This window comes from Pleurodeles waltl, chromosome 1_1 (assembly GCF_031143425.1).
Source record: "Pleurodeles waltl isolate 20211129_DDA chromosome 1_1, aPleWal1.hap1.20221129, whole genome shotgun sequence".
NCBI lineage: Eukaryota > Metazoa > Chordata > Amphibia > Caudata > Salamandridae > Pleurodeles > Pleurodeles waltl.
This window is the reverse complement of record NC_090436.1, coordinates 447,086,788-447,111,502: the sequence shown is the minus strand read 5'-3', so window position 1 is coordinate 447,111,502 and position 24,715 is coordinate 447,086,788. Positions and strand designations below refer to the sequence as shown.

Sequence of the window (24,715 nt, the reverse complement as noted above, 5' to 3'; positions counted from 1 at the left end):
AACGGTGGTCCAGTAATTAGGTAGGCGTGGGCATTGCTGCAAAACATGGTACAGATGGCATCTGAGGACTTTACAATGCCAGTAGTTAGAGCGCAGGAGTAAATGTGATCAGTGTAAGCGGTGAGTGGTCTAAAACCAGCTACGAAGTATAAGAACTTCAGTTTTGCTCCAATCGGTTTCTGGCATTATTTTCCATTAATTCTATTCAGTCATTCTCCTGCTAATCTTTTTGTAGTGTTTGGCAATACTATCTGCTGCTTGTGTTTGAACAGAAAAGAAGTGGTCGATGATATTATAAATTTTAGGAACCACAACTCTGCATGTCCCCATGTCGGATTGTAGTACAAAAAAAGTAATCCAACAAGTTCCACGGTCGTTCCTGCAAATCTGCCATGTAAATAGTGCATCATTTGTTTTTTAAATGATGTTCCTCCCACATATTGAGTGGGAAAGTATTACAGGGTTGGATTTCCTGTGTGATACAGCTTGTTTATATACCAGGGGTCAAATCATGGGTGTCCTTGAAAGAGGATGATTCCAATCGGACACAGAGTGGTAGGTGTTCATTCTGGAGTAGCATGTATACGGATTTAAACAGTGCGTGTCCCCGGTTATAAGTGCGTATGTAAGACAAATGCAGTGTTCCTGATGTGTATACATGAAGATTGTGTGATTTTAGTCTGGGTTGTCTCAAGCCCCCATACAATTGATTTAATGTATTTGTCAATATAAGATAACATTTTCGGTCTTACAAGTAAGGCGATCAATCCAAAGGCACAATTATTTTGTATGTGATAGTCATTTTAGTGATTTGAATTCTGTCCTACATTGATACACTTTGTTTTATTGATTTTACAAGTGAAACACAACTTGAAACAGTTACACCCTTCCTAGCCGACAGCATACTCGGAAAGTTATCATACCCAAGATATACAGAGTTCATATTTGGATCATATTTTCCCATATTACAGCTTCATTGCCTTGTCTGCTGAGGTAATCCCTCATCCCGCCCAGCTACCAACATTGTTAATCCATCATTCTCTCGCTAGTACCAACAGTATATCTCCCCGGATGTACTCCCCCTGCAGCCCTCATCATCCACTCACTTCCACGGACCCCATATTCTTGCAAGCATTTTTGGGGCTGCCTCTTGCCTAGCACATGATCAGTTACCATCCATGTTTTATAAAAATGCCAGTAGTGTCCGAGGCACCTGTTATAAATTACACCCCACAACACTGGTGTGATAGCTGCCTTAACTCTCAGCCCTACTGTTGTATTGTTGCGCATGTACTGTACTACCTTTGCTGCCTGCACTCTCCTAGAGTATGTTGAGGGCAGGTCATTCGTCGTCTTAGATAACACCATATTACTGTTATCATTTAATGAAATTCAAGTAAAAAATGCCAGTAGTGTCAACCTTGCTCATTTTGTATGTGCAATCTTAATGTCGTGCCTAATGTTTGTTTGTTTTTTTGTTCTTTTAGGCTCAGGTGATCTGGACAGTATTTCAAAGGTGGGTACTGGAGGCTGTTAAGATTATAAGCCCCTTTTACATTTCACCTGTATGGAAGAGTATTCTTAAATTTATCTTAAGGTTTTTTTTTTTTTTTTTTAAAGGTCTAGATTATAACTTTGGTACTTGTAAAAGTATAAAAGGCACATTTTATAACACATTCAAAGAAGTGACTCATGTTTTATGTGATTGGCATTTGCACAATTTGACTATGGATCACATACATTTTGCTTAGGTTTTTACTTTTGCTAATTATGGATGGATCCACCTATTTTTTAAGAATTTCAAAAAGTCAGCTTGGACAAACTCTAGGGGATTGTCTTCATCGGTGTTCTACCCCACCTAATTTAAAGTGAAATAAAGATTTGAAACAAGATGAATATGTAGGTTACTGGTTGGTAATTTGAGACTTTCACTGTATATAACAATAATCCTCAAGTGTGAAAATGTGTGCACACAAACATATAAACGATAGAGCTAACATTATAGCAAATAACTTCAGTGTTTATAATCATTAAAATATCTGAACCAGCACACTCCTATATCCTTTTGCATTTCCCTTAACTCTTAGGTTTAGTTAGAGAGGTTGTCACCAGCATAACAAACTTGAATTATTTTCCCCCCTTTAATCTTGACCAGGCCCTCTTCAGCACACGCTTCCACCTAACCCACTCTCTCGTCAAGCCACCTGACATTAATCTCATCTCCAACTACCCACATTAAGTATCTTCATTCCCCCCAGCCATACCCTCGTCTAACATTATACCTCCTGCAGCTTGCAGATCCTGTCATTAACCATGTGCTTATTCATGCATGCCTGATTTCCTTACTTTTACTTGGCTGAGTAAATGATGTGTACCTCTGCTTCAGTTGCTCTTTAGGCACAACCTGAACACTTGCCAGTAGCTTCAGTTACACCTATCCATTTTTTATCACTGTGCCGGTTATATATTTTAAACAGTAATGCACATCCATACATGTAGACAGAGGTAAATCTCTGCCCACAATTGTCATTGGTCGGAATGAATTCACTTTGAACAAAAATGTTACCTTCTCTCTTGATCACGCTTAAAAAGTTACCAGGTCCAACAATCCCTTCTACTGGTTCCCTGAAGACACCCATTCCTTCTTTGCTGTAAGTGATTTTGCTTCTGACTTCTTACTCCAGTATTATGACACTTAGGAAAAATCTAGACATCCTCTTGCAACCCTGCCCTAATTTGTCCTGTTATTGCACTCATCCAGCCTCCCTTACTTCCCTAACTGAGATCTTAAGCCACCTTCCAGTCAGAGAAATTGTGCTTTGTGTGCCTTGAATTCATCAAACTCCTTGCCAACTTTCCAGTATACATCAGTCCCCTCTTCCTGCTCTTCTCCTAATCGGCTGTCTCTGGAATTTGTGTCACATTTTACCTAAAATGTCAACAAAAAAACCAATGTCCTCCTCCTTCCCTTCAAAATTCTTACATGTGCTAGTTTTCAGTAAATTTGCCTTCTACCTCTCCACCTACAACCTTTTAATCCCTGTAGCCTGTTGTAGAGGGATTCCGATCCAAGTCTCAGGACTGTAACTTCATTGCCACACTAACCAAATGCTGTCTGTTCTTATTCATCTGGATTTCTTAATGGCAATCGACAAGTGACCTCCCTCTCTCCCTGCCACATTAGTACTTTGTCAGTTTAGCGTTCACATGGTTCATCGTCTACCTTTTTAAATGTTCTTTTTTTTCCTTGCCTGTTTTGGTTTAGTATCTGCTCATCCCCTTCCCATAGGCATTTTTAGGGTTTGGTTCTCAGGCCCTTCATGATTTGGCTGCTATTAGAATTTGGGTCTCTTTGTTTGGCAGAGGTATGCACCCTGACCAAGTAGGGACCACGATCCTAGACGAGGTTGTCACATACACACCCTAAATTAACCTGTGCTCGCCCTCTGGTAGCTTTGCTCCGGGCAGTCATGCTTAACTTAAGAGGCAATATGTAAAGTATTTGTGCAACACTACACCAGTAAAACAGTGAAAACACCACACAACAAGAATCCACAAGGTTAGAAATATAGATCTTAATTTAATGAACAAAACATGACTAAAACGAAAAAAAAATCCAAAAAGTAGAAGTCATGTAATGAATGTTTAAAAGAATACCTGCAATTGCAATGATTAAAAGCTTAAAGCACCAACCAGGCCTATCTGGTCGCGCTAGACGTGGACAAATCCAAAATTCAGGTCGACCATGATGAAGTGTGGGTCGGGGGGGGGGTTGCATCGCCTTCGAAGATCCACTGCGAAGAGCAAAGGAGACAATGCAAAGACGATGCCTCGGTTCTGATCTGCGCAGTCTGGGGATGTCGTCGTGGAGCCTCTCAGTTGATGATCTCCAAGCAGCGATGCAGCATTGAACCCTTTACTATGAAGGCGATGTGCTGTCGTCGAGCTGTGCAGCTGGCATTGCAAAGTTGATGCTACGGGGCTGATGGTAATTTGTCGATCCTGAGCCGTGCAATCAACGATGTGAAGTCCTCAGCGGCGATGCATCAGCATCGAGGGGAGGTTACGGTGATGTGTGGATTTTCTCAGAAGACAGCTGCAGAACCAATTTCCAAGGACCCAGGGCTGGATTGGCACCGCTTGGCAGGGAAGGACTCGCAGTTGGCAGAGTCCAAAGCTGTAGCAGAGGTGGATGAAGTCTCTGATGTCCCTGAGACTTTCAAAAGAGAAGGTAAACCAGCAAGCCCTTGGAGTCACTTGGTTGTGGGGAAGAAGAGATACAGGTCCAGTCCTTCTCAGGCCCATGAAAGGAGCGCAGCAGGGCAGACAGAGCAAAGCAGGAGTCCAGAGTCAGTCCAGAGTCAGTCCTTTCAGCAGCTCGACAATCCTTCTTCCTGGCAGAGTATTGTTAGGTCCAGAAGTGTACTTTTGTAGGATTAGAAGTCCAGTTCTTTTACCCAGTGGGTGTGACTTCAGAGAGGGCCATTGAAGTGAACACAGGTCCTTCCTTTCCTGCTCTCGCTCCAGACACACTACAGAGGGGTATGCAGCTCTTTGTGAGGGGTATGCAGCTCTTTGTGAGGAGACCGGCACAGCCCTATTCACGTGCAGGTGTCAGCTTCCCCCTCCCACCTAGCCCAAGAAGGCCCATCAGCCTGGCGATGGGCCATCAGGATGTAAATGTCACTCCTCAGCTCCCTTTGTGTGTGACTGTCTAGAGGGAATGCACACAGCCCAGTTGTCACCCAACCAAGATGTGTATTGGAGGAAGGCCGCAGGAAACTGGGCTTAAAAGCAGAAAATACCAACTTCCTAAAAGTGGCATTTTTAAAGTTGCAATCATAAAACCAACATTACCGTTAAGATGATTCCTTATTACAAGTACATAGGTACGAAACACAATAGTCCTACCCCTTCTCAATCAGGAATTACACTTAATAAGTGTAATAAGCAAGCCCAGTGTTATCCTATGAGAAAGGTAGGCCTTGCAGTAGCGAAAAACAAATTTGGGAGTTTTTCCATACAAGAATATGTAAACATATGTCCTGTCTTTTACTTACACCACACCCTGCCCTATGGGCTACCTAGGCCTACCTTACATGTGTCTTATGTGTAATAAATGGGGAGTTTAAGGCTTGTCAAGGGGTTGCCAATTCAATGTGGCAGTTAAACTGCACATAGTCTCTGCAGTGGCAGCCCTGAGGTATGTTTTGAAAGAGCTACTTAAGTGGGTGACACAGTCTGTGGTGCAGGCCCACTCGTAGCATTTTACGGGCCCGGCGCACATATAGTGCAGTTTACTAGAGGCTTATAAGTAAATTAAATATACCAGTTGTGGATACACCAATGTTGCCATATTTTAGGGGAGTGAACACATGCACTTTAGCACTGGTTAGCAGTGCCCAGAACCAGTACTAAAGTGCCCAAAGTCCTAAGGCTAATGAAAACAGATCAGCAAAAGTGAGGCAAAGCAGTGAACAAATTAGGGGGAAGACCACCCTAAGGCTGTCAGGTCCAACAGCTGCCATCACCATTTTGCAGATATCAACATGAGCCTTACCGTGACAGCCTCACTGGGGTCAGCCAGTGGATGACCCTCCCCCACCCTCCTCTCATTTTCTGCTCCAGAAAGCCCATTGAGATTTCTTTGCCTTCCTCAATTGGACTCCCAAATATTCTTTATTATGTGATACAGACATCTAGCTGCAGATTCATTACTTTAGAATCCTCCCCCAGATGCAAGCCTGGATCCGGAAACATTTTCCATGGTACTTCAGTGTGTCGGTAGAGGGCATTGCGCAACTCTGTATCAACGTCGACCACGGAGGTGACATCAACATATCCATATAACTCCCTCACTGACGTTAGTTCCGTCTTTTCTGCACTTGCAACGTAGATCCGGTGATGGTTCTTCAGGCCGCTTTTCATCCTACTTTGATGTTTTCGTCATACTGGAACAGTGTGCTTTCTATGTCTTTGGGGTTTAAACCCTGTGGGTCCTGTGGACGACAGATGTATGCATGTGGTGCCTGGATGAGCACTATATGACACCGAAGAGTGCGATTCCTGTCATCAACTTCAGCCGAAAACTCTGCGAGAGTGTTGGATGAAGCCCCTAGCGGCATGGATGTCGGAGTCATCCCGGTCCTCCCGTCAAATAAGGTCTCCTTGGTCTGATGTCCGTTCATGGGGCCGTTCGATGAGTTGTTCTCGTGGATGACTGTCCTGCAAGCATCGAAGTCATGGAGTTTGCCAAATTTACCGCATACATCATTCCTCAGTCAAGGAGATGAGGTCACAGCCTGCCCTGTGTCTCCCTTCCTTTCCAGGAGAAGGGGTGACTGTACCAGATGTGTGAATATTATGCTTTCCTTCACGCAATCTTTGGTCATTCACCTCCCTCTGGAGTACCTGTGGTCCCAAGGAGGTGTGAAGTACCTTGACTGTATCCACGCCGTCTGGTTCGCCTCGGCTTCAGTTAGGACTTCAGCCTTACTTGATGAAGCAGTTATGGTGCCGGTGCACAGTCGTTCGGGGTTTCCACCTTCTGCACCAGAATCCGATCAGCCAACCCCGGCAGCTTTGCTGGCGGCTCTGATCAAATTCGAATCCCTCTCTCCGTCTGAAGTCGAAATTGACATCGAGTAATCACCTTGATGCCAGTCGACGTCAGGAATGGTGCCACTCATGCCTGTTATCCCTGATCTTCCTAGAGAAGAATCCCCGCATATTGGTCCTACTGAGGGATATGGTGGAGAGGTGGTAAAGGAGGCGAAACCTCCTAGAGAGGACAGCTGATTAACTGATCTAGCTATGGCTAGTCCCTTGGATTCTTCTCCAGCCTCAGGCCTACTTTCACCTCCACGACTTGCTACGGAGGCAAGGTCCTCCTTTGTAGACATGCTAAAAAGGGTTGCAAAAGTGTTGGATCTGACTCTTCCTTTAGTGGAATTAGCTTCAGATCCCCTAATTGATACCCTTCCCTACAACAAAGTACTACATGATGTTGTTGGGACCTTTGGCCAAGCCTGATACAGGGGCCCTTGTTGACGGGGCTATATCCCACAGGCACTGACTGACCCCTGGTGATCCACCCTTTCTGATAAGACAGGGTACTCAGCGAAGTTTAGTGGCACAGGCCGCTTTAGTTTTCGATAATATGGAGCCTTTCCCACATGTTCCACCTGATAGAGTCCAGGAGTCTAGACGTCTGTGGCAGACATTTTTCCTCCACAAGTTCTGCTGTACGCTCTGTGAACACGTCTTGTGTTCTTGGACATTTCTCTCATTCTTTATGGGACTCATTAGCAAACATGTTACCTTTGCATCTGGAAGAAATCAGGAGCAGTCTTAGTCCTATGATTCAGGATGGACAGCACGCAGCCAAATTAATCATTCACTGCGGCATGGATATCACTGATTCTGTGGGTTGAGCTATGGCTTCCTCAGTTGCGCTACGTCACCGTGCCTGGTTACATACCTCAGGGTTTTCAGAGCCAGTCCAATTTGCATTGATTGACATGCCATTTGATGGTGCCCATTTATTTGGTGCACAGGCTGACTCAGCTTTAAGGCGTTTTGCGATACAGTAGGGGTAGAGCATCTAGATAGTTTGGTTCCTCTACCCTTTGGCTAGTTCATAACTTTGGTACTGTTAGTATTGTGTTACTTGTTCTTAGGAAATTCCACAAAAGAGTCTTGCTTCAGCAGGGCAGTGAGGCCTTTTCAGTATATGTGCATATGTATATATGTGTGTGTATATGTATCTATCTCATAACCTATTTGGAACGTCTGGTGTTTGTTCATGCTTGGCAGGTGCTAATTTTCCTTAACTTGTCATTAAAGTAATATAGTGCACTGAAACCCTATGGAGCTTGTCATGTCTTTCTGTGTCATCATTACTTGATGGAAAGTAATGACTTCTGCTTCAAGTTTATCAACAATAACCTCCTAGAGGGTTATCACGTTTTACTACACCTGAATTAAGGTGATATCATTTACTTTACTGTGAAGTAAAGCTTGTGTTTAAGAGTTGTTACCTTTATGGTATATACCATATTCTAAGTGAAGTATTTGATTATTTCCTAGTATGCTAGAGAGCAGTTAAATAGGATGTAGTCCTTAATTTGTGAACTTTTACACCTTACTTAATTTACTAGTACCCCTTATGGGGAAAAGGAAACATAGCCAGCTCTTTGGGAGTGTCAGTATATTGTTTATTCTCTGTTCAAACAGATTTCTATACAGATTCTACAACACTAGTGTATCTGTTTACTGAGTCCCCTTTGTGCTGTCAATTAAGTTAAGGTTCACTTAGTTTTAACCATGGTAGGGTAATATCAACTCTTCTAATTTTGGTAAATTGGAGACTTTATAAGCCAGAAAGTATCTTCTTGAGGACTTCAACACTTTCCTTGTTTTGGTCCTAAAAGGGTTCATATTAGATACTCATCAAAGTTTATATATTTTCTACACTTTAGTGTCGACTTTTCTTTGGTATCTGCATGTTCATGAACATTATTATTTATTTTCTTGACTTATGTCGGTTGATAACGCATCTTCATAGAGATATATCTCATTGTAGATTCTGTTTAGTCTTGTGTAGACTGATTAATATATGGACTCTTTAGCAGTTGTTCTACATTTATGCTCTTGCATTCAAGCCTTCCTAGTTTTTGGAAGGGTTTTACCCTTTTAAGGGGTAGTTCTTCTCTATGAAGATAGTTCTATTTGTTCTATTTGATAAGGTTAATTATTAATACCTTATGTAGGTACAAATATTTTCATCTGTACATGACTGCTAGTCGTAATTTGGCACTTGTAGTAGTGTTGTCATAGGATGGACCATCAAACTCGGACAGATTATTATTTCTGAATCTTGTAATTTTTCTAGTTTTTCATCATTGATACCTTTTTTTGGTCATCTGCAGATGAGTTTTGTTCACTATAAGAGTCATATATTGGTCTTAGTTTCATCTACTCTACCAAGGCCCCTTTTACAGATTGGTTTAAAAAAAATAAAAAAAAAATAGATAGATATCTTTGGGGAACATAGGCGTAGGCGAACTGATAGAGACTTCTAGTTGCAGATTCCTAACCTTGGAATTTACCCAGGCGTCCGACTGGATCCAGAGATTTTTTCTTCGAGCAATACCCTTGCGTGTCGGTAGGTGGTGTCTGTCAACTCAGTGGGCGTCGTTGGCGTCCTATTTGCCATGATGATGTCGGAAGTAGTACATAGTCGCGCCTCAGCGCAGTGACGTCAGTTCTTTTCTTTCTGCTCCACACGCTGATCCGAAGAGAGCTACCCTGGTCTCTTTTTGACCGATTTTGACCCTTTTGTTGAGTTTTTGAGTTTTTTGGTTCATCAAGGATGTCCCCAAAGACCGGGTTCAAGCAGTGCGAAGACTGTCACCACATGATGTCAGTGGCGGATCCGCATCAGGTTTGTTTGTGGTGCCTGCAGCACGACCAAGACCCGAAGTCGTGCTCCGAGTGCTGGGCCATGCACCCGAAGGCCTTGAAGGGAGCGTTCTCTCAAGCTCATGGTGACCCAGCGCTCAACTCCATGTAGGTCCTGGTCTCGATCGAGAGGAAGGTCTCAAGACCGTTCGCGGGCCTACCACCATTTGTCTTACTCCAAATTGGGTACAGGCAAGAAAAATAAATCGTCGAAGTGGTCCCATCGCACTTCGACTTCGCCCCGTCGCTCAGCTGATGCGACGCGAGAGGAGCCACTCTGGCCATGCCTCCATCACACAGCCAACTCCCGGAGGATCATTTGGCACTTCTCTGTCAGGAAGTCGTGGCTCTCTTGGCCGAGGGAGCTATATATAAGGTCCCTGTGCCAGAAATAGGTTGTGGTTGTTATTCCCGCTACTTTTTGGTGCCGAAAAAGGACAAGGGCTTACATCCTATCATAGACTTTCGAGACCTCAACTACTTCCTCAAGAAGGAGAAATTCTAAGTGCTCACCCTTGCTCAGGTTCTGTCTGTCTTAGACCCAGGAGACTGGATGGGAGAGTTGGACTTGCAGGACATTTATTTCCACATCCCCATCCTGCCTGCCCACAAACGTTACCTATGATTCGTGGTAGGTCACGCGTTACTATTAGTTTACTGTACTCCCCTTTGTCCTTACCAGCGCCCCTGTTCACGAAAGTGGTGGCTTTGGTTACAGCTCATCTGTGCAGGTTAGGGCTCTCAGTCTTCCCCTACCTCGACGACTGGCTGTTGAAGGCGGACTATTCCCAGAAAGTCATCTCCTACCTTCAGACTACAGAGAGCCTCCTGCACACGCTGGGGTTCATCATCCTGAAAAGCGAGTCCAAGATATTCAGGCTATTATTCCGATCTTTCAGCCTCTGTCTTAAGTTGCGGTGAGACTGACTCTGACGCTGCTGGGCCACATGGCCTCCTGCATCCTGCTAGTGACACATGCCAGATGGCATATGCGGGCTCTGCAGTGGGATTTGAAGTTCCAGTAGGCGCAGCATCAGAGGAATCTATCTGACATGGTCAAGATCTTGGAGGGGACTGCGAAAAACCTGCAGTGGTGGCTTTCGCATTCACATTGGGTCCATGGCAGATTCCTCTCCCTTCTCCAACCAGATCTATCTATAGTGACAGATGCGTCGCTCCTGGGTTGGGGCGAGGCAGAGATCAGAGGCCTCTGGTCTCCGACGGATTCTGGGCTCCATATCCATCTTCTTGAGCTCCGGGCGATCAGGCTTGCATTGAAAGCATTTCTTCCCGCTCTCAAAGGGAAGGTAGTGCAGGTGTTCATGGACCATACTACCGCCATGTGGTACTGCAACAAACAGGGCGGAGTAGGGTCCTGGACAACCTTTGTCAGGAGGCACTACGTCTCTGGACATGGCTGGAACATCAGGGCATTACCGTGGTGGTTCAACATCTGTCTGGTTCTCAACACCAGAGTGGACGAGCTCAGCCGTCGATGCACAGCCGATCGCAAATCACGTCTCCATCCGGAGGTTGCGCAAGGTCTCTTTCGGCAGTGGGGAGAGCCTTGGTTAGATCTGTTCTCCTCTGCAGCGAACGCGCAATGTCAGCTGTTTTGCACGCTGGAGTTTCCAAGGAGACACTCGCTTGGGGACGCTTTTAGTCTCGAGTGGAACTCCGGCCTCCTCTCCGCCTATACCACTTGCCTAGGGCTCTCAAGTAGATCAGGAACGACGGGCCCAAGTCATCTTGGTGGCTTCGGACTGGGCACGGAGAGTATTGTATCCAGAGCTATTGAGTATGGCCATCGATCCTCTCGGCTCAGACTGCCTCTTTGGGGGGAATCTTCTGTTGCAGCAGCAGGAGACGGTTCTCCACCCGAACATGTCCAATCTCCGCCTTCATGCGTGGAGATTGAGCGGCGACAGTTGACGACTTTTGATCTTTCACCCGAAGTCTGTGATGTTATCTTGGCAGCCAGGCATCCCCCCACCAAAATAGTATACGCCTGTCGTTGACATATATTTGTGGCATGGTGCACCAAAATAATCTGTCTCTGCCCCTCTATCTGAGGTTCTTTTGTTCATTCTTTCTTTGGCCCAGCACGGCGCTGCTTTGGGCGCTCTTAAATGGTATTTATCTGCCATTTCGGCCTTTCTTAGGTTACCTGATTAGCCCTCATTCTTTAAATCTCCTATTGTGAGTAGATTCCTAAAAAGGTTTCACCCATTTATTTCCTCCCACTCCATTAATCATGCCTCAGGGGGACCTCAATCTTGTCCTTACTTATTTAATGTATACTCCCTTTTAGCCAATGCACAATTGTCACTTACAGCTCCTCACCTTCAAGACTGTCTTTCTTATTGCCATCACTTCTGCTCGCAGGGTGAGTGAGCTTCAGGCCCTTTCATCCACACCTCCAGTCTTGTCTGTGCACCCTGACTAAGTGGTGTTGCGCACTAAGGCTTTCTTCCTTCCCAAGGTGGTTACACCTTTTCATGTAGGCCAGTACATCACCCTGCCTACTTTTTACACTCCCCCACATCCTTCCCATGAGGTGGAGATACTCCACTCTCTGTACCTAAAAAGAGCATTGGCGTTCTATCTTAATAAAGACTTCTGGGTAGACGATCAACTCTTTGTCAGGTATGTGGGTGCAAAGAAAGGGAAGGCGGTGCAAAAACGTACCATCTTTCGGTGGGTACTTCTTTGAATCAAGATGTGCTACGCTTTGGCCAAGAAGCTACCCCCTGAGGGCTTGCACAATCATTCCACCAGAGCAACTGCTCCTTCCACTGCGTTAGCACGCAAAGTTCCTGTCCTGGATATCTGTCAGGCAGCTATGCCTGCACGCGTTTCCTAAACACTTCTGCCTGGACAGTCAGGTCTGTCGGGACAGCTACTTTGGTCGTTCGGTCCTGTAGGACTTTCTAGTATGATTTTGGTTCGCAGCCTTTGACACCGATTGGCCGTATTAACATGGATTTTCCTTATTCCATGTTTTTGATTGCTTATGACTCCTTATCATTGGTTTCTCCCAGAAGTCTTTAGTCACGAAATTATGTTAGGGCTCATCTACATTCTTATGAATACCAGTCTTTTTGTATTACACTAGGCCGGTTTTGATTTAAGAACATAATTTTAATGGCATTGATCATGGGTGATGCCCTACCCATGTTTTTAACATTTTCATAACATTTTATTACACAATTCTTTTACTAACAAGGATGTTCTTCCTCATAGGTATTATTACGAGAGCATAGTGTATTTCTTCAGCACTAGATGAGTTTTCATCTGAATCAAAGGCTTTCAATGTGGTTAGGTTGCTTCTGACCCACAATTGGCATGCTAACATGGATGAGCTTGTTTCATCCATGTTTTATGGTTCTTATTTACCTGTGGTTACTTCGCAGGTATGGATGTCGTAGAAAAAATTATTACTCTAACTGTTGTCTGGTCTTTTTCCTCTTGTTCTAGACCCGTTTTACAATACTTAAAAGACTTTTCGAGGGTCTCAGTTTGCAGCCCCTCCTCTGGGTTTCCTATGCTTTGGTATCTGATTCTAAAGTAAGGAATGTGTGGCTAGATGTCTGTCAGATGAACAAGTTACTTACCTTCGGTAACGCATTATCTGGTAGAGATAGGATCTAGCTGCAGATCCCTTAATGGCCCTCCCATCCTCCCCGCTCTGCGAATTGAATTCTTCTTTTGTCTCAGAAGATTTCATTATGGAAATCAACACCTAGAATTAAGACACAAGGATGTCTTTAGTTGGGCAGTTTGATAGGCAGTTTCTATTTGTGGCTCCATATTTTGAGCGTGAAAAATAGTCACAAAAGAAACCTATGTCGGCAGGGGAGTTAAATGGACTCCTCTGACATCACATCTTATGGACAACGTTGATACGGAGTTGAGACGCCCTCTACTGATGCGCTGACGTACTATGGAAAACGTTTCCGGCTCAAGGCTCACGCCTATGGGAGGTTTCTAAAGTAAGGAATCTGTGGCTAGATCCTGTCTCTACCAGATAACGCGTTACCAATGGTAATTAACTTGTTCATTTTACTCCCCACTGGCACCAGGTGCCTTGCCTGTTTGCCTCATCTAAGTACCTTGTAGTCCAGTGTGCCAACCTCATGCAGCTTTCGTCATCATTTCAGTGACTCATGCTTTTCCTCCCAACATTTACAAAAACCTACTGCACCTCCTCCTAAACCAAACACACCCTGGTCGTGAGTAAACTGGAAAATGTTCATGTCCTCCTGGTTGAATAAGTCAATATCCTTATGGTTAGACTTAACACTATCTCGTTTTCATGAAAAAGACTAATGTCTGATTATTAGTCTGATGACTTCAAAATAGAGATTCTCCGGTTTAGAGTACTATTAATGTTGTGAAAAAATAATCTCACTTTTCATCAGCAAAACAAAAGTGCCATGCGACCAGTATTGAAACACAGCTCTGGTGTCAGTATTTAATTAAAAAAATAAATGCTAATTTGAATTTTTTTTAAAACGAGGGGTAATGGAAAAAGAAACTCAGTGTCATAGTAGTATACCTACTATTGCTACCCCAAACTTAGAGGGAGGGGGAGGTAAGATTCAGAGCCAAAGAGGAAACAAATCTAAGAGGATGCAGCGGCAGTCAGTGATTAGAAAGACTAGAAAGCAATGAGATATTGTGGAACATATCTGGATAGTAGGGGTGAGGCAACTGCAGAAGAGATGGGGGGGGGAGATCAGAATGCGTTGGTCAGGTCAAAGGGCGACAGAAGAGGACAGCATAGAGGGGGTGAGGTTCAGGAAGAAGAGTTCTCAACAGACGGACAAACATTCAAAACATAGAAAGCAGCAGTCGTAAAAGGGGGTGTATGGTTTTTGGGGCTAGGAGAGGAAAGAGTATTTTCCCTCTTTAACAAATCAAAGAGAGATGTGATGTATGTCAGCCGACAAAAATTAACTTGTAAAGTGTTTTGCAGCTCATACGTCATTCACCACGTCGATTTTAGGAAACATTTTGAAACGGTTGTAGAACTGTTTTGATGGAAAAGGTTCACCAAGATCACATATAAAGGCAAAAGACCTCCATAGGACCTCTTCATTCACAAGGTCCTCGACTTAGCTGCACACTCCTCCTTGTATGTATCTGTAAATGTATGTGGATTTGTATAGCAAAAACATATCTTCAACATACCTGAAAAGCAGTGCAGTGCTGTCCACTAAAGGGTGGATGGTGCAATGGAGTGGAAGTGAGAAAGGCTGAGTGCTTAAAGAAGCATCACAATCAGGAAGTGGCACGAGTGGTGGGGAACACAGGATGCTGCGTTCTACTACCTGGAGGTAGTAGGGTAACCTTGGTCAGGAGTAAAGGCGCGGTGCAGGAGGACTAGCTGTAGAAGGGCAGGCACATATGAATGCATACTACATGGAACTTAGTTGGATGTGATTTCATTTGAACCATAGCAGAGCCCTCTTACCATTTTTTACCGTCATTTGTAAAGTAGGTATGACTCGCACTTAAACGCTTTGCTGACTTCTCCATTTGGAGGCCCAACCGCTGTAACATCATCTACCCATCACCGCCTGCGTATACAAAAGATGATTCAGTTCATTTTCTGTCCTAGTTCTCTTGTACTAAAATATTTCACAGCTTGACCTAAGAGCAGCAACCACTTTAGAAGTATTCAACAAAACATATTGGAAGCTTTGCTTAGTTTGTTGTCCGTTTTTGGTAAAACTGACACCTGCTGTAGTGCATAATTAAATCAATAGACCAATAATGTCTAGTCTTATTAACTTGTCAGAGGAATTTTTAGCAGCTAGTTTTTCATCTTCCGCATCTTTGTAAGAATTGACCTCCTTAACTGCGTATATTTAATTTTGGAGCTGACAGCTGACAGTAGAACAACAGCTCTTGCTTTATGTACTTTCAATAATACTATCTCTAGAATAGTTCCAAAAGCATCTTCTTGGGGAGGGCTGCCACCTGACTTCGCCCATTTACCGCTATCTTTCACCTTAATATCACCCACTATATATTTAATTTCTTTTAATTGGAAGGGTTGACTTAGCGAAAATATGATGTTCATCACCCTCCTGAGCTCTCAGTACATCTGAATAGGCCCAAATTACTTTTCAAGGCAACCTGTTATTGACATACTTTTTTGGTTTTCTAACATTACAGCATACTTATGCAACCCGAAAAAAAGGTTTCCCATCAACCACCTCCCCCATCCATTGAGATCACCAGCGAACACTACTCCAATGGTCACTCACCCAGCCATTACAAATCTTGCCAAATGTATTATGGCATCCTCTCCTCTTATAGATCACCTTTTCCTTTGTGTAGCAAATATTAATTTCTTGTTCCCAGTCTCCCACCACTGGTACCACTGAGGAGCCCCATTTGTGTGCCACTTCTATCTCAGCCAGAAAGAAGCCCAAAATAAATAGCAGCCACTGATAGGAAGATGCATCAGATCTGCTTCATATCCCCGAAGATTACTGGCTGGGCCCGTAGGTCCAACTGAGTGTCAGTAGTGCCCTCCAATCAATGAGTAACCCCCTCCCAGCTCTCACGGAGAGTCGGACAATCCCAGTGTGTGGCGGAACGTACCCCTCTGCCCGCATCCTTGCAAAAACGTATCCGTTGCTGTACCCGGTTTATGTAAGAGAACCCTGGTATAGTATACCCTTTATAAGATCTTTAACTGCATCACTCTGTAGTGGATCTTAATGGCTACCATTCGTGGGAAACCTATTGTTGACTTTGCTTTCTTGGCTTGTGCACTTACCTTTTCTGGGCTCTATACCTAAATAGAACTTCACCAAACATTTTTCTTTTTTGTTTTTGCCCACTTCATATCTAAACATAGCCACAACAAAGAACTGCTAGGAACATCAACTAAGTTACAGAACTTGGCACGTAAGTATTACAACTCGACACAGACAGTTCACTTTGCCTGTGGCACAGTTGCTATCAACTCCTGAAACAGGGATCTTCTACATGAAGCAACTACATTTTATTAATCAATTTCCTTCTTCCATTTAATTTAAAATACAGCATAATTCATGAGTCTGGATTTGTATGAAGTTAAAAGAATACTCCTTAACAAAATTCTTAAAAATTGTCACGTCATAAAATTCAGCAGATCTCAACACCTGCACATCCCCCTATAGACACCTAAACCGCCTTTAATAGCTCATCCTAAAACACCATTCACTAACTTTTATGTCTTTATGGTGTTCATCGCGTATTGATTTAAGGTAACTTCTTATTATGCATTAATATTCATCTGTTTGCAATCTGTGGCATCGGTGTTTTTAAGAGGCTTTGCCTTGTCCTGGAACGCTGTATAGGCATTTGTGGTGCTGCTGAACTGGTTCTCCCTCTTTTTACCACCTACATAAAGTGGTAAAGATGAGGAGCTTCATGGTAAGAAGATCGATCTGCAGCATTCTAAGATATTCTTCAGGGCTCGATCTTAACCCCTGCTGAGTTCAGTCTGCACATGAAAGCTCCATGTTTGACTTTTAAAGATCGAGGTGTGGGTGAGACACATTTATACCTAAAAACTTCAAATATCTGTATTGCCATTATCCATACTTAGTAAAGCTCCAGGCATAGATGTCAGAAAATGTCTTAGTCCTCAACCACCAAAGAATGTAATTCACCCACACCTTATCCTAACCCCCCTTTAAAATACATATGACCCCTCTCTCTTAAAGTCTTGACAACAGCTGGCTTCCCACTATCACTCTTGCCTTTGGTTAAGTTAATGTTTTTTAGCTTTGACTTTGCTATCACTCTCATATCACAAATTAACCAAGTGGCTACGTCTGCAATCTTCCTGTTCTACTCTCTCAAACAAATACCCTTGGTGACCTATTAGCTTTGCCAGTGGTTTTTAGTGCAGTATTGCTAAAACAGAGCCTTTCACCATAGGGGACGCGTCATTTTGTAGGCTCACGTACCAAGCGTACCAGGCTTTTTTTCCCTTGTTATTTATCTATATGAGTTTGATCAGTAAACAATAGGTCTTTTTGCAAACAGAAAACTTGTGCTGTCTAGTAGGTGAGAACTAAAATTCAAACAAATGATCTCCGTGGACCACTTTCAAACAGCTGCACAAGCTCTTGTCAACAGGCTATTCTCGGAAATGTTATTTTAGAAGTTGTCCTACAATCCTCACTCGCCCCGCTCAAAGCAATAATACCCTCTATTTCTAGACTTGTCAGACTCACAATAAACTGACATCAAAACGCCTATTGAGTAACTACCTCCAAATTGCTTTTCATTTGTATGATATGGTCTCTAAATGTGAGCTCTTAGGTACTGATACAAGGCATAACTCTTGTCTTTCTTTTTATGCAGAACTCGCCAGGTAACATGAGTATGAGCAATCAGCCAGGCACTCCGAGGGATGACAGCGAAATGGGTGGAAACTTCTTGAATCCTTTTCAAAGTGAGAGTGTAAGTAATTCCTGTCAGACTTAACCCATAAAAATTGGTTATATACATATATTTCCAAATTGACGTAAAAGGGACTTAAAACTGTAGTCTAGTTTTCATTGCAATATATTAAATACTTTTTTTCCAACGTGGTAGCTGTCAAGTTTTTTTTTCTCCAATTTGTTGTATGCCTTTATATCTATAGCAGTTTGCAGTTATTCCGCATACTTTTGGAACACCAACCCTTTGTTAAACAGATCACTTAACAAAACCTTACAAATCTCAACATTTTTTCTTTAAGAATGTTCTTGCTATTAGTTACATTTACTTACATCAGGTATCACAGTAAACAAAAAAAATCAAAAAATTATTTAAGTAAATTTAATTTATATCCATCAACTAATTAAAGTATGTCACAGTCAAGTATAAGGTAACAAAAACACATTAGTCTATATCTATTATATCGGAATACTTTTTCTAAAAACATGTACTTACACAGGCCATGGTTTAGAACCATACTACTTGAAATATAATATTTTGCATTCCATCAAATTTAAATCAAACATACCACAATGCATGATACAATATTTAACTCAATTCATATTTTCACAGAAGGTTTCTCTAATAGAAGTGATGTACTAAAGTTTCAAATTAGACAGTTGTATGATAAAAACATAAAAGTAGTAATAATCATAACAAATCTAAGTACTGACTGGAAGGAATTTTATAATAATTTCAAATACACCCTTTCCGCATGAGACCGCTGCTCACCTAGTATAATTAGAAGACCAACCGGCATAGTGTCATTCCACGGTCAGTGTATCAGCAAAGGAATAACTTACAAAATGACCAGTTTATATAGCCTGATACTGCCAAAATAGAGACCACCTTGTGCATCTCTGCTTCCTACTACTCTGTGGTTGAAAAAAAGACTCTGTCATCCCACAGAGCAATAAATCACACAAAAAGGTATATAACTAAATAAACGTAAGAATGACAAAATTTAACCACAAAGACCTTCAAAATTTTTTAACTCAATAAAGCATTATGTACAAGTAGTTTGAATCTAACATCTAAATTCAATGTCATGAGGCATGTCAAAGTAAAACTTAAATAAAAGCAAAGTAACAGTCAGTCTTCAACCTACATCTTCTTTCATCACATAAGACTTGCAGATTCCTTAACTTATTTCCCCACGGGTCAGTCTGGATCCAGAGATTTTTCTCGAGCAGTACCCCTGTGCACTGTTAGGTGGCGTTGATCGGCTCCGCATCTTTCGGCGACATCCATGCTCAATATGACATTGCGGGTCCTATATAGGCGGCACATTGACTTCTGTTCTTTTCTTTACGCACCAGCCAGTGTTGATTTGAAGAGAGTTACCCCTCAGTCAGTTTTTGACTGGCTTTTTCTTGTCTTTTTACCAAAGGTTTTTCGAGTTGTTTAACTCCTGTTGCATCAAGGATGACATTGAGAAAGACCAGGTTCAACTCCTGCGAATCCTGTCTTCGTGCGATGTCCGTGATAGATCCGCACATTGTGTCGCTTTGCTGGCTGGAGCGCGACCTCTCCCCGAAGTCATTCTCAGTGTCAGGTCATGCATCCAAAAGCTTTGAGGGAGCAGTCCCTGAAACTGATGGTGGCCCGATGCTTGACTGTGCGCAAGTCTAGATCATGGTCGAGAGGAGGGTCTCTGGTCTGGTTGTAGAGTCCCTCCTCGTCCACCCACTTTAAGTCTTCCGGACGATCGGGTAAGTCGAGGCATAAGAAGAAGTTAAAGTCCAAGCGCTCTTCGACTTATCCTTGTCTGTCGGCCAATGAGACAAGGCATCATTGTCATTCTAGGCCTTCCTCTGCGGAGCCTGTGCCAAGGTCGACTTTGTGTCTCCCAAAGTTTCTGGGAGCTGGAGTGACCCCTGCCCAGTTGAAAGAGCTCTCTGAGGCCATACGCCTCATTTTGGGCAGCTGACTCTACCCGCATGCCTTTGGGCCTTGCGGAGTCAGAAGGGGTCCTTTTGGGTTCTGCGCCAGTGGCTTTGGCCTCGACTCTGAAGAATGACCGGGCCCAAGTAATCATTTTGGCTCCGGACTGAACACGGGGAGTTTGATATTCCCAGCTATTGAGTATGGCTATCGATCCTGTGATCATACTGCCCCTTCAGGAGGATGCTGTGTCTCAGCAGCAGGGGAGGTTTCTGCACTCTAACCTGTCCACTCCCTGCCTTTTTGCATGGAAATTGAGTGGCAGCAGTTGACAGCTTTTGACCTTCTGCCAGAAGTCTAACATTATCTTTTTAGCCAGGCAGCCCTCCACCAAAACACTATATGCCCGTTGTTGGAAGAAATTTGTGGCATGGTGCATGGACATGTCTGTGACCCTGATTCTGCCCCCCTCTCTCTGAGGTTCTGTTGTTAACACTTTCTTTTGCCCAGCAAGGCTCTGCTAAGGGCACACTCAAAGGTTATTTGTCTGCAATTTCTGCCTTTCTTTTCTTTTTTTTTTTTTTTTTTTTAGGTTGTCTGATCAACCTTCTTTGTTTAAGTCTCCTATGGTAAATAGGTTCCTCAAAGGTCTTCCACATATTTTTCCTCCTTCCCCATTCATTATGCAGCAACGGGATTTGAATGTGGTTTTGATATTTCTGATCTGCGCTCCTTTCGAGCCTTTCCACTGTTTTCCTCTCAGGCTTCTCACTTTGAAAACCGCTTTTCTTGTGGCCATTGCCTCTGCCCGCTGGGTGAGTTAGCTGTAGGCATTGTCATCTAAGCCACCCTACCTTTCCGTCTATCCTGACAAAATGGTGCTTCGCACTATGGCTTCCTTTTTTCCAAAAGTGGTCACACCCTTTCATATAGATCAATCCAACGCTTTGCCTCCTTTTTACACCCCCCCGCATCCTTCCAAGGAAGAGGAGAGACTCCACTGCCTGGACTCAAGAAGAGTGTTGGCGTTCTATATTGTTTGTACAAAAGAGTTCCAGATGGATGATGAACTCTGTCGGTTATGTGGGTGCAAAGAAAGGTCGGCAGTGCAGAAGTGGACTATCTTCATATGGGTCGTCCTCTGCATTAACAGCTGCTACGCATTGGCCAAAAAGCAGCCCCCAGAGTATTTGCACGCTCATTGTACCCGAGCAAAAGCTGTGACCACTGCGTTAGCATGCGGAGTTCAGTCCTTGATATCTGTCAGGTGGCAACGTGGGTGTCTGCACAAGTTTACTAAACACTACTGCCTGGACAGTCGGGTACAAAGGGACAGGCACTTTGCCCATTCGGTCCTGCAGGACTTTATAGTATGATTTTAGTTCGCAGACCCACCCCAGCAATGGTATTGCTGGGGTATCTATTCTGAGGTAAGGAATCTGCAACTAGATGTCTCTATCAGGTGGACAAGTTACTTACCTTTGGTAACGCTTTACCTGGTAGAGCCAACATCTAATTGCTGATTCTTTACCAACCCGCCCATCCTCCCTGATCTGCGAACCTATTTCCAGGGACAGGGACTGCCCTTTCAGGGCCCTAGGTTTTGAAGACCGGTGGTCAGTGTTCTTCATGTCTCTGCGCTTCTGGGTGGAAAGTTTTGAAAATAAACTGATGTCAGCGTGCCGAGGTGGCACCTGTATAGGACAAGCCGGACGCAGAGTTGATTGACGCCACCTAATGGCACACAGGGTTACTGTTCAAGAAAAGTCTCCAGATCCGGACTGATGCCTGGGGACATTTTAAAGTGAGGAATATGCAACTAGATATTGTCTCTACCACATAAGGTGTTACCAAAGGTAAGTAACTTGTCCATTACTGCTCAGATGTAATCCTATAAATTGAGTAACAAGGGTTACAAATTTCCATGTAACTAAATCCATACAATCAAAACAGCTAAACAAAATGTACTAATGAACCAGTAAACAGAAATAATGCCATACTAATTAATTATATCCCACCAAAGATATATAGATAAATAGCATACCATTTAAAGTGTAGCTGAAAAGAACGCAATAAATACTTATTTCAGAGAGTTACAACTACGGATAGTCTTAAACTCTAATCAGCCACAAAGACTGTAAATAAATAAAACTCAGTAAAGCATAATGTCCTCGTAATTCAAATCTAACATTTAAATTCACATTAATAAATAATGCCGGACAAAAACTAAACTAAAAACAACGATCCGTCTTGAACCTACAACTTCGTTCATCAAATTATAAGGATACCAAAGACTAATGAAGCTAAATCCATACTATCTAAACAGCTAAAGAAAACAGCAACTATCATAACTAGTAAACCAATAAAAAAGCAAAGATTCCATAAACAAATATCACATCCCACTGAATATGTATAGGTAAATGATATATTGTACAACGTATAGCTGTGTAGGTCTCAAGAAATACTGATTACAGAGAGTAGCAACTACAAATAGTCGTGCACCCTATAGAGCTTCAACCGTAATAAACAGAATACATTTTAATTTTTGCCCCTCACAATTCTTTCTGTGTATGAAATTTTGACCTGGTGTTCTGTGGCGTAGGCAGGTACATCCTGAGGAAGCATTTGTAGCCGATCTACATGAATCTGCCTCAGCTGCAAATTTGTCTGGCCTGATCGCTGTGTGTGGAGAAGCATGGATATGTCTGGTTTTGATTCATTTTTGTGTATCTGAAACTTAGGCATCATCATGTCTTCAAGTTTAGACATCAACATGTCTTCAACTATAAAAGACGATTCGGCACTTAGCATTGACCTGTTCTCATCTTGAACATCTCTTTGATGCTGCAAGAGCAAGTTCTTCTGATACTTTCAGAGTAATAATAAACACTTTAACTATTCCATATAAATAACGGTAGTCCCAAAATCTGGGGAGCAACGTAAGGTCCTTATTTATGATGAATTTCCCAATACTAGTAATTTCTAAAATACATTGTGGTTTGAAGACGCATGTCCCTCTTCAGAATTGGCTCAGTGTCCCTGTTGTCAAATACACATTTTCATTAAGGTTTCTCTGAATTTAGCCTTTGCTACTTCCCTATATTTGACAACTATCTATAATTTGATTTCTGCCTGGGCTTCACCTAACCCAGAGGTCGGAGTTGAACATCTATTGTGTTGCAGGGTGTGTTATTTTCCACACTGAATGTGCTTTGATGTTTCTGCTCACCTCCCACTAACAGGCGATTCTCCTTCTCTTCTTCATAGTATTCCCCCAGCATGACCATGAGTGTGTGATCTCCGACCGGTTGTCTCCGCAAAGATCCCTGCGAGGCCGCCCTCTCTGCAGACCTACCACTGAAGAAAACCATTGCTCGCCGTGTACAGTTCAGCCTGAGGATCAGACGGAGCCAATCAGACCTTCCCGTCTTTCACCACGTGCCCTGTTTCGGAGAGGAAATAAGGTCCCAATAGGAAGTCATCCAGCTGTAAAGAGTGGCATATGAAACTGCCCAAAACTGAACTGCAATCATCTGTACATATATATAAATATAAATATATATATATTCCCACAGGACATTGTAAAAGGATATTATCACATGACATCTTAAGTAGAAACAATTAGAGACTTTTATTCCATGTCTTTATTTTTTCCACGTTTACATTTTAATTATCAAAACATTGCGTTTTCTTCAAGGAATATTTTGTGCTGTGTATATCTCTGCTTAATAAGTTATTTTTTAAGGTAAATTGAAATGTTATGTTTTTTGTAAATGTTTGCAATCATGCATAGGAATAAAATTGCATATGAGTGCTTTTATTAAATCACTTTTGATACCAGCTACCCTTTGAATGACAAACTACTGTTGGAAGCAAGAAAATGTAGACAAAGCTTTTCCTAATTGTACTGAACAAGTGAACAACTTTTCATTCAGCCGTCGAGGTTTTACTGTCTGTACAGTTGCACTGTATCATGCCTTTTAAAGACCATTCAAGCACTGGATTGCCCGGCTCTGTAAGTGGGGCCTAATATATTTCTGTAGCATCAGTTTTCAGTGGTATTGTGCATTTGTTACCAAGCTGTCAAAAATACCATACACAACACTGGAGTGCTCTGTATGCACTGTTAAACAAGATCTTCTGCTTCCCACAGCAGCCTCTTTTAGTTTTCATCCATATAGTGAGATGAGACATATTGCAGGGCACTGGGGCGTTTACCTGCTGTTTGGGTTTTCTTTCTGCTTCACCACTAGGTACTGAATCAAACTTGAGCTTGCCAACCAGCAGTGTTGTTGTGGACTCCATCAAAGTCACAGGTAGTGTCCTGTTGAGTCTGGCCATTCATCTCAAATTCATTGTGTAACATTAAGATCATTGACTTCAGGCACCTGTTTTGATGAACGAGACGCTGTCTCGTGATGTAGCTATGTTCAGTGCTGAGCTGAGGTCTCATTACTGATGTGATCACAGAACAACAAAGAGATCCTGTCTTGGATCCAACAATAGATCAAAAATGAATAGATCTTATCTCAGAAAGGAGGCTGCAAGTCAGATTGATAGATGTCCAATATTCGTATCGCATATTCAAGAGAGGAAAAAATGACATGGCTACCCTTGAGGATGACTAAAAGTAAATCGGTCCACCTACATCACAGAGCACATGCATATCCTAATCATGCCATTCTCCTGTGTGTGAACCACACATCCATTAACACTCATACCATTCAAACATGCACGCACCAAACATTCAATTTAAAACATCACACACACACACACTTAATTACCTTCAGCCTCCAGGTCCCAGGAGGGTTGGGACTGCTGCCTTAGGTCAGCCAATGAGGGAAGGCAGCAGTCTGATCCTCGTCACAGAGTGGGATGG

At 42.9% G+C, this 24,715-nt stretch overlaps 1 protein-coding gene across 6 annotated transcripts in view; it reads left to right on the top strand.

Annotated features, from left to right (window-relative positions):
* Window positions 1-23,887, top strand: part of SSBP2 (single stranded DNA binding protein 2) — a 919,192-nt gene extending 895,305 nt beyond the window's left edge. For 3 of the 6 annotated variants that reach the window (XM_069224652.1, XM_069224643.1, XM_069224660.1), the window contains exons 15-17: window positions 1,488-1,516; window positions 17,836-17,934; window positions 23,104-23,887. In XM_069224652.1, coding sequence (XP_069080753.1) covers window positions 1,488-1,516; window positions 17,836-17,934; window positions 23,104-23,133 — 158 coding nt within the window. In that variant the 3' untranslated portion in view covers window positions 23,134-23,887. The remainder of the gene's footprint in view (window positions 1-1,487; window positions 1,517-17,835; window positions 17,935-23,103) is intronic. The other 3 variants (XM_069224635.1, XM_069224617.1, XM_069224626.1) reach the window with 1 other exon arrangement.
* The last annotated feature ends 828 nt before the right edge of the window (window positions 23,888-24,715 follow it).